Source organism: Anopheles coluzzii, chromosome 2 (assembly GCF_943734685.1).
Source record: "Anopheles coluzzii chromosome 2, AcolN3, whole genome shotgun sequence".
In the NCBI taxonomy this organism is placed as follows: domain Eukaryota; kingdom Metazoa; phylum Arthropoda; class Insecta; order Diptera; family Culicidae; genus Anopheles; species Anopheles coluzzii.
The window spans coordinates 36,958,010-36,968,783 of NC_064670.1; the positions used below are offsets into that span (position 1 = coordinate 36,958,010).

The window sequence follows — 10,774 nt, forward strand, 5'->3', positions numbered from 1 at the left end:
CCAACTCTGTCAAATGCTTCTTTCGCTCTAGAATGAGCTCTCCCTTTTTCTATTTGTTGCTAGGGTGAACTTAGCCTTCTTTGTCTATTTCTTGGATTTGGTGCAATGTAATTGAAATGACTCCAAACAAACACCAAAATAAAATTGACTAAAAACGTTGTTTTATTATTTTTTTTCTTCTTCTATTTCGCGTAATATACCTACGCGGTCATACCAGTCTACACAGGCCTTTGAGACTTTATTATTACCACGCATCCAGATAGTCAGTGCTTGTTGAGGAAGGGTGACGGTCCATTCGAGGGTTGACTCTACAAAGGGCATATTGTTAAGTCGTGCGAGTTGTACGACTGTACTACAGGACCGCCCTTTGCACTTAGTTCGACTAACATTTTCTATTTGTGCTAGCTTTTGTAGGGTTTGGATGTAACATAAAATTCCATCTTGCAATTAAAAATTTAATAAATAACACATACACTAAAATTATTAACTATATTTTAAACAAAATCTTCAAGATCAGGACAATAGCATTCAATTGCTAGCCTAGCTTCCCAACAAATGCTATAAAAAGTATATAGGAAAACTAAAGCAAAGTTAATCAATTAATTAATTACTTCTTGATTAGTACCATACTGATGTCTAGTGTATTTTAATAGCAACATTTGGTAGCTGGATGCTTTCTTTCCTTATGTTTTTAATAGTCAAAGCGTATAAAGCCTTATCTGCTTAATGGTTTTAAATCACATACTAAAACTGGTCGCCACCGAATTATGATACATGTTTTTTTGATGCCCTTTCCCTCTCATTTCGCTTTCGAACACGTTTGTGGTGCGTCGTGCTCGGACGAAGCTACGCTTACCAAATCACGCTCCTATCGATTTGATCTATAGCGTAGCCTCAACGAAAGCAAACGTCTTACGATTCATTCAGCACAGCGTCTTCTGCCGTATTTTTCTTTCACATTCCGCAAGCAAAAATGAAAACATCATCCCGTAACGCTGTACGTACTAGGGACGCGTTTCCTCCGGGGCTAATGTGTTCGGGTTAGCATCGTACGCGTCACTAGCACTGATTAAATCGCTTCCCTTTCGGGGGAGAGAGGTGAAAGAATCGGCCGGAGATGGGTTTATCTTTTCACCCAGGATGAAAGAACCCGAACGGTTCGTACGTATTTAAACCCAACTGCTAAACGATTGAAAGGCTACAAAATATTTTTATCCACCCCATTTTTACCCGTGGTATGAGGAGTATAAAAAATGTGAACGGAAAAATACTGGACTTACAGCATGGAAATATCGAGGGTATGCTTTAATGCTGATTATATGTCAACAAGGTGGGGAATAGCCAATCAGCATAAAGAGATGAGATCTGACTGAAGTTTTTTTTCCAAATAAAGATGGATTAAAAGGAAAGAAGCTCCTTCATGTTTGTATCGTGAAATTGATTTTTCAGTAGGGTTTTTTTTAGATGTTCCTGATTTGTGGTGCCGACAAATAAGCTTCCTAAGCCTTCACCTGAAGTTGTTTCTTAATTAAGAAGCTTCAACGAGCGCTCGGTGCTCCCCATTATCGACGATAAAATAACAATAGCACACACCCTCCAGTGTGGCCTGCACTATAAACTATCGTTTTCTCGTTTCTTTTCTCCCCATGCCTTTTCCATCTTCTTTCCATACGCTTTCAACCGTCTCGTTATCCTCACTCGCGACAGCAGCAGCAGCAGCAGCAACAGCAGCTGAAGGAAGAAAAGAACCGTCACTACAACCACATCAACTCACAGTACACTTTCACGCCCGAGGAGATCAAGTACGACAACAAGCACTACAAGTACATCAAGTACACGACGTACAAGGGCAAGGTAGGTCCGACACACGCGTCACTACAAGCCATTCGCCGCCACCATTCGCTTGCCCTCAAGTGCTGTGTGCGAAGTGCTGGTGCTTTACGGTCCCTCGTATTGCACGAGCTTGGAAAATATTCATTACCATAACATTACCCCCATTTCCGTTCTCATTCTTGAATCTCTTTCTCTCTCCCTCTCTCTCACTCAAACACGGCGGTTGTGTGGAGCAGTCATCGATGCCGGCATCCCGTCAGTATGATGGCTACGGTTCGTCCGGCAGTGGCTCGACCCGCATGACAGGCGAGGACAAGCACAAAATCCGAGGCTACAACGAGGTTCTCGATAAGCCGGCCAGCACTGGCAACAACAATGGCAACAGTAAACCATCCAAACTGTCCGGCAGCTCGGCACGTAAGTATTAGCAGTAGCGACAGGGGTTTGTGGCAGAACTGTTAGAGGCGCGGCCAGGGTAGTAGAAGCCTTCCGGACGTTCCAGGTATGTCGTGGGCCAGTTAGTAGCTCAAACGTCATCCGTGTCCGATGCACACAAACACATACCACACCTACAGGAATACCGACATCACCGGCAAATGTATCCGGGCGGACTTAATTTGACTTTCGAAACACGAAACAGCACCGTTACTGTATGCTGCACGCTCTGCAACACCGCCAATGGCACAAATGGTAAATCGTATAGCTTTCTGCCGGGTACCTATATGCTGCTCAGAGTACTATTATATTTTTGCAACCTGAACAGCGATTTCCGGATGCCTTTGTCTTGGCAAGTGGTGTCCCGCTGCCGGGAGCCGGATTCCGTTACGAAGCTAAAAGTATCTAGACAACGGGGAAAAAGGTTAAATATTGGTAGGATTGATAATGTTATGGCCAGTTCGTCGCTGGTTGAGTGCGCAGTGTGTTACCGGTGCTGATATTGAATAGTGTATGCTTATTGGTTTGAACGCATGCATGTTTTGGTTAGTTGCCGTCCAAAAGCTCGAAGCGGTATTTTCCTATGTAAATTAAATTATTGTGCCTGCAATAGACCCCACAAATGTCCACAGATATAAACGACCTATGGCGGTTTAAGTTTTTCCATCTGATTGCACGGCAACGACGTCAGGTTATGATGGAATCATTTTACAATAAATGATGAAATACCTGGCTCCTCCATTGACGATGAGATACCATGCGCCTCCATCGGCGTTTTCGGGGATCGGGGCTTTAAACTTTTATGCGTTCTCGATGGCCGTATTTGGCCTCAAGAGTCCTATTTTGGTACATAGTGCAGTTACACAACACAAAAGAAATATCAAAATATATTTATACATTTACATATATTTTATATATTATAACATAATATAATGTAATATTATAATATAATATAATATTAAAATATATTTGTAATTAAAGAATGATGGAATGGTAAGCAATGAAGATCGTTTCTTAAAAAAAGGACCGATCGTTTATGATAAAACTATTTTTTAGTATATTTGAATTTCGGCTTCTACGTGCGAAAACGAGACATGCGAGGATTTAATTTCTCAAAATCCTCATTTTCTGTACTTGTTAGTTCGCACAAGAAACTTATCAATGCGCACGATGGCCGAAGAGCGAAGCACATGCTCCAGCATCCGGTCCGCGTACAGCGCCACGATATGCTGATCCAGAACGTTTATCTAATCGAGAAATAGTACACCCATAGCATACTGATTGCATAGAGCCCCGTTTGCCGCATCGTGTTACTGAGCAGCAGAAAAACACAGACACACACACACACAGAGTCATGCAATACAACTGCTTTCATCACGCCGTCACTGTACGCGGAACGAGAATATGAGCTTGTCGAGCACGCACCCATCCCCTTCTGGAGCGGAAGCGCACGAGGATGCTTTTTTCCTTCATTTGCTTCACCGTGCCTTCACCTTCAACGACCCATTGTGTAGAACATTAAATTAAAAGCGCGAGCAACCGAACCTCCCCGAGATGGCAGCACTGTACGCGAGCCTTGCTGCATTTGCTTCGATCACAAGCACCCTATGCTGCGTATTGCTCTCAGTGCCAGCGAGTGTGTAATCCAACTCTGTCTGCAAAAGTGCTCATACAGCACAAATCCACGCATTGTACGGTTATGCGATTTTCTGCCCGCACCTCACCAATCCTTTGCTGCCTTGCGGAAAGGAAAAGCGTAAACCCGCTTGCTACCCGATGCGAGCCGCGAACGAGCAAAGATTTATGGCAATTAAGTATTGTTTAACCTTCTGTGCAGCGGGAAACAGATACCGGCGCTTCGCTGGCACCCGCACAAGAATGGCGGAATGTTTGCTTTAGCGAGACAGTGAAATTCCCTTCACGCTACAATGGCATTAACATGGTACGGTTAGACGCAATACACCGTGTGCAATACCACGACCCGAAGAGCAACGAACGAGCCGTACCATGCCGTACACGAATACACCCTTATTCGGCACGTCACGCACGTACACTGATATCAATACGCTGGATGGAGGGGAAGGGGGGGGGAGAAGGAGAAGGGGAGTCATGTACGAGCGAGGGGGTAGGGCAGGATTGAAACAATGTTTAGTTAAGCCAGCCCAGGCAGTTTGCTTCGTGGAAAAGTCAAGAAGGTAGCAGTAGCAAAGTAACTCGATGAAGAAAAAAAAAACAAGCTTAAAGCAAGCCTCCATCCATGGAGGGCAAATTAATCGCCCCCCATCACCCCTACACCAGAGTGCGGAAGATCTCGCCTTTTCGGCTCGAAAGTGAAAGCGTAATGAAGTTTGCTTTTAAAGTTTTGCCAAGCACTTTTCTCCGAGCGCTTTGCGGCATGCGGCACATTATTTCTGCGGCAGTGGAGGTGGTGGTATTTTTATGTGCGACGGAATGCCGACCTTGTATGTGTGTGTGTGTGTGTTGTTTTTTTTTTGCACATCAAATAAGATACTGGACCGGGGGATTAATGTCGCAAATAATAAGTCTTGCTTAATTGGGTGGCCTATTACGGTGATAGGGCTTCGGCCCTCGAAAAAGCTACGTTCAATTAAACCCTTCCCTTGCCGTTTTTCTGTTGTCTTTTGTGGAGAATGGGCGCATAAACACACAACCATGTGCACATACACCGATTCATTTGGTTCGATTCTCTTACACGCTCCTCGCTAATTCCGCACGGGTCCAGTCCGGGGTACATTCTAGATTCCCCGAATACTGTCCCAATTTTACAAATTATTCTACTAAATTATTCATCCCCAACTAATTAAAGCCACCATTGTTTTTGGTGATGCAAAACACGAACGTCATGTATTTTCCGCCCAATCTAGCCCAGCCACCAATGCCAGCACCAGCAACGGCACACGGTGCGGGTTTCGGCTAAAGTTTTACACGAAAAACACACCCAACCATTCCCCCGCGGTGTGTCCCCTTTTTCTATTGGTCGCGCATGGAAATTTCGTTGATGCTTGTGACTTGAAACTTTTCCTGACCCAAGGTAGCAGCAGCAGTGGCAGTAGCGACAGGTATGGCAGCATTTGTGAAATGTCATTACCTATTCAGTTTGTTAAACGGAAGGATTTAACCCCTGGGTGCTCCACCCAACCACCCCGCACGGTGGCTCGCTGTAGTACGCAGAACTAGCGGTACAAGATAGCGACAACGCTTAATTAACGATGGTGATTAGCAAATCGACGCAATAACTTTCCCACCGCTCATTCGGGCGGGACCAAATTTAAGACCTCCGCACTTTCCTGTCGCGTGGTTCTACCTTTCTACCGTTCTGTCAGTCCTTCCCCCCACCCCCCCCCCCCCTTCTCCCCCATCTCTCCCACAGCTGCTCACTAACAAGGGCAATTTAAGGTACAACCCCTTTCTGATTTTCATCCTCTCTGACCTGCTTATCTCCTTTACTATCCTTTACCCAGGTTACCCAGGGATGAAATCGAGCGAATGCAAACCGCAGCAGCTGACTGCCATCGGTAACCGGCTGCTCGACTGGTTCTCGGTCATCATGGCCGACAGCAAGAAGCGGCGCCAGCACCAGCAGCAGAAGAACAAGGTACACTTCCCGGCCGCCTGCAAGCTGGAGGCGCGCTGGATGTTTGGCCACCTTGACCTGAACAACGACGGCGAGCTGTCGACGCAGGAGCTGTACGATCTCGAGCACGACCAGAACGAGCGGTGCATCAAACCGTTCATCGATACGTGCGATCTCGACCAGGACAATACGATCGATCCGCGCGAATGGTGCCGCTGCTTCGAGAAGACCGATCGCCCGTGTGCCGCCGTCCGGCGACGCCTTGGTAACGATCTGAGCGGTAAGTTGTGAAGGGGGTTTTCTCCTGCTGCGGAATAGTTTTGTGAGTTTTTTCTTTTTCTTTATTGGCTGCCAGGATCTTACGCACCCGATTGTGACAGTCAAGGATTTTACAAACCCACACAGTGCCATCAGGCCGTCGGTGTGTGCTGGTGCGTGGATGAGCATGGTGTCGAGTTTGCCAACACGCGCACGCGAGGCAAACCAAACTGCGGTAAGTCGTTCATTAGTTGCATGTTAGATGCCTGTTAATTTAGTTTATGTTTTGTTTGTAGTGTAATTTTAACGTTTAAGTAGTGAGTTCAAGCAAAGACTGACTATGTGGCTACGTGGTACTAAACAAGTCTCGAAAGCCTATTTGGACCGACATGACCACGTAGGTCATTATCCCCAAAAATAATGTTTTACTCAATTACTGAATAAACCTTCAATCGAAAAGCAAACATGAAAGCTTAATTTAGCAATAAATAGTGAAGCACCATGCGTCTCCATCAAATATAAACTACCAGGCGCCTCCATCGCTTAAAACTCTAACCGTTTTCTATGGCACATGTGTTCTTGAGATCATTTTTTTAAATTGACTTGATCGCAAGATAAAACATGAACATTAAAAATGTGATAAATTTATACATGTTTTTGTTCAAAATATTAATTATTTAATTATGTATTATTTTACTAACCCATATACGACAAGGACTTTCCCTACATGCCTTTAGTAATGAAATTTGTTTCTTTTGCAGAAGAAATCATCAATAACGCCACAACGCTGAATTCCGACGACGAGGACACGGAGGACTCGGACGACGATGACGACAGCCAGGAGGGCAGCGCCGATCGTTTGCTGGTGTTTTAAAACGCTCCACCGGACGGGCAGCAGCAAAACCAACCAATCGATGTGGTTCCTTTAACATTTCTTCCATCTCTATTTGCAATTCCGAATTCGAGAGGGTTTATTACGTTACTGCTTTAGTTACGATTGGAACATGTATTTGTTTTTGTTTGTAAAGGAAAAAACCCAGAATCTATGCTTTCGTTAGATGAATCCATCCAGAGACACCCAAACCCGCAGCAAACCCCTGGCTTGCGGGGGAAGAGGCGTATTTGGGGCGTGTATTAATTAAGGCAACGTATAAGCAACGGTGGATTAGACAAATCAGCTCCCATTTCCCGTCCTAACCATCCCGTACTGTACCAGCTTAGTAGTGCTGGGCTGGGCAGATGGTGTTTGCGTAATATTATTCACTACTAAATGAAACCGTTGTTTAAAGAGAACACCCTGCAGCCCTCCCTCTCCCATCTCCTCCCCGTCATCACTCTGTATCTTCTTTTTTGCCTTCCTATTTCTTTTTTTCACTCGTACGCCGCTATTTCGAAGATGTTGGAAGTCACCCCAACGTCCGTCTGACTGGGTGCAGCAGAAAATGCGCGAGACGTTTGTTATTTGTTGCATACACATATGCACCGTGTGTAACAATCAGTTCATACCGCTAGAAACATGGAAACCATACATTCCAGTTTCGCACCAGCACCAGTATGTCGTCAGTAAAGCAACACATCTGTAAGCAGCGCGGCAACGCTTGGAGCTGCATTTGGTACGAACCGATCTTGCACGCGCTTGAACGCATTCGACGCGATAAGAGCAAAAGTGTATGAGATGAAAGAAGGCAAGAGAGAGAGAGAGATAGGGGGAGATAGAGCGCATGAGAGAAAAAATAAGCTTATGAAAGGAACAGCGAGATACACCTTAACTTTTAGATACTAAGCCCAAACAACACCCACAACAAAAAACAACACTTCTTTAGTGCTATCCGTCTTTACTGCTGCAGAAGCCGCTACAAATTAGTGAGTGTGAATGTTTGTATGCCGAATGTTGTGTGAAAGTAACAAAAAAAACTTAGAGCAAGCAGACAAACTTAAGCCGGCCAGAAAATCAAGTTTGCAAGGGGGAAAAAACAAGTATTACAAGAGAAGTAGTAGCGACTTTTAGAAGGTAGAGTGAGCAATGCAAATGATATGCCTGTGCAGAATATTGTATGTTTTACGTTTTGTTTGAGCGTCCCTTTGAGCGGGGCCGTATACATGCTGTCCATTAGTACTGTCATCAACTAAATTTCGCTGCAAAGTGCTCGTATTTGCAACGGCAAACAACGCTGTTTGCGAGCATCGGTCACTACACACACTACTAACCTTTCAAACAATGTCCAAAGCCGCGTAGTTTAGTGTCAACGCATAGCACGCTGTACAACTTGTATGTATGTAAGACCTTGCAGGAAGTTGCATTTTTGGCACGGCATTTACACCACGAGCAATTGTAGTAGGCTGAAGGATGAACCACACCGGAGCTACACTATTCATTCGCTTAGGAAGGCTCGTCTGCCATGGCAACATCAGGCAAACGCCTGCTAAGAGGAAAGGAGCGAGCAGGACAAATAGCCATTTTTTGGATCCTTCTGAAGATGATAGCTAATTTTAAAAGAACACACACACACACAAATCAGTCCGTTCCGCTCATGCCTCCGCTCGACAAACAGTGTCGCAACACACAGCCGCATCAGTGTGCGTGTGCTTCTTTTCTGTGTATGATGTGTAGCGTTGTACTAAACGGTCGCTCGATAAGATAAAGTAATAGTAATGGTTACTTGTGCGTTGCACCAGTGCTTTTATAGGCGTGCGATCAATCTACCGGCAGCGTACGCACGCGTTCGCTATGATGCAATAGAATGATTTTTGCTTACACTTACTGCTAACCATTGCTAGCACCATTAGGTACACTTGGTCAGTACTAACAATTACTCCCGACTCCATAGCATCCAATAGTCCGGCACACATCACAATGCACCATTGACAAAGTGGTGGACGGTTTGTAGGGATGAAAAACTAGTGAAACAAACTACACATAACCCATCAACATACCCCCGCGGTTGCTCTATTTGTCCTTCAACATTTTGACACTCACACATGCACAACACACGTACGCAGTACCAGTACACTACCACGCATTAAATGATCACCCTGCCCATTACGCACCGTACAGCGTACACGTTGCTGCGTACACTTCACGCTGGTATTGCAATGACTGGTGGCAAAAACAAACACGATGGATGGTAGCAATGGATGTACTATTTGAGATAAAAAAAATCAGAAAAACAAAACCAAAATGAAACGATGTTGTAAACCTAGCAGCACACGCAGCCGCAGTAGTAATAGGAAGTAAGTCTGCAATTTAAGTTAAGCAAATTCACCAGGAAAGCATGTAGAGCAATGTGCGCTTCATCTGAATGGGGTCTAAAATACCTTGCTTTGGTGGGACTTGTTTGAACTTTTGAAACACATTTGAAGTGGATACATGTTTGTATGTGTAGGTGTCCCTTAAACTCCCCCCCTCCCCCCACACCCCGTTCCTCGCGGACTCATGTCTTTTTAAACAATTCTTCCTGTACACAACGTTCCCACACAAGCACTCGTAGATAAGTAAAATATGGAAAGAAACCAAGAACTGTTTGGTTATGTTTATGTATCACGTTTGCGCTGGATGGAGCTTACATTGCGAATGATTCTGATAGTAAACTCGTTTAGTAAACAAACAGCAACAGTCAATAAAAGAAGAAAAAACTTAGTCATAATTACCAAACCAATGCATCTACCAAATCAAAACATTTGTCGCTAACTATAACAACACACTTCATTAGTAATACAAGCAACTAAAAAAATAAAAGTAAGAAGCAACAGTACTAGAGCAACTACCACCACCACCATCATCACAGCCTGTCACAGAGCTGTTTGAAGCAAGCTGTCACTCCGTTTAACTCCTACCACAGCCAACTACGGGAGACACACTTTTACTAAGCCCCGCAAAACAAAAGCCCCAATTAAAAAAACCCATCTTGTACCTACCAGTAAACGCTTAATCGCAGCAAACCTGTAATTTCTGCTCCACCCACTGACACAGCTCGAAGAGGAAGAGGGAAAAGGACAGCAGCAACCATTCCTCATTTTGGTGTTTGTGTATGTAAGTGTGCGGTGTGATCGTGTGTGTGTGTGTGTCTGTGTATGCTTCGATGAGATAGGGTGAATCACCATTACCACTAAACTAACTGGTTTAAGAAGTAAGAGTAGAATCAGCAAACCACAGAGAGAGCGAGAGAGAGAAAGAGAGAGGATGCAAAAGGTGTGCAAACCATGGGGGAGCAAACTTTACCACATAAGCTGAAAGAAAAGGAAAACCATCGGCCGAGGGGGCGTGCGCGTGTAGGAAGTATGCAGCGTGAATACCACATACTGGGTGTGCGGCAGAGAGTGTGGACATGGGCAAGTGAACGGCATAACACAAAATAAAATCAGTAAAGTACGACGAATCTTTGGACAGATAATGTGCACCCATCGAGTGTGAGTGGCGCTTTTGTGGTGTATGAAAGAAATAACGGTAAAAGACAGAGGTCCGATCCGAAGCAACTGGAACGAATGTCGAAGAGTTACACAAAGGATCTAATTTATTGAGAAGTCATCTAGAGAATGAGCCGTAAAGTGCTATCAAGCTGCTTTTTTATACTCCGTCATTGGTTGCTATGATTTACCATTGCATAATGGCCTTTCCATTATTGCTGTGGTAAGGGGGATCCAACACTTTTCTGG

General features: G+C 44.6%; 1 protein-coding gene across 5 annotated transcripts in view; it reads left to right on the top strand.

Annotated features, from left to right (window-relative positions):
- LOC120948598 (proteoglycan Cow) overlaps positions 1–10,512 on the top strand; it is an 86,027-nt gene extending 75,515 nt beyond the window's left edge. For 4 of the 5 annotated variants that reach the window (XM_040365124.2, XM_040365120.2, XM_049605707.1 and 1 more), the window contains 5 exons: positions 1,708–1,854; positions 2,070–2,250; positions 5,751–6,143; positions 6,219–6,356; positions 6,883–10,512. In XM_040365124.2, the coding sequence (XP_040221058.2) occupies positions 1,708–1,854; positions 2,070–2,250; positions 5,751–6,143; positions 6,219–6,356; positions 6,883–6,995 (972 nt within the window). In that variant the 3' untranslated portion in view covers positions 6,996–10,512. The remainder of the gene's footprint in view (positions 1–1,707; positions 1,855–2,069; positions 2,251–5,750; positions 6,144–6,218; positions 6,357–6,882) is intronic. The other variant, XM_040365123.2, reaches the window with a different exon arrangement.
- The last annotated feature ends 262 nt before the right edge of the window (positions 10,513–10,774 follow it).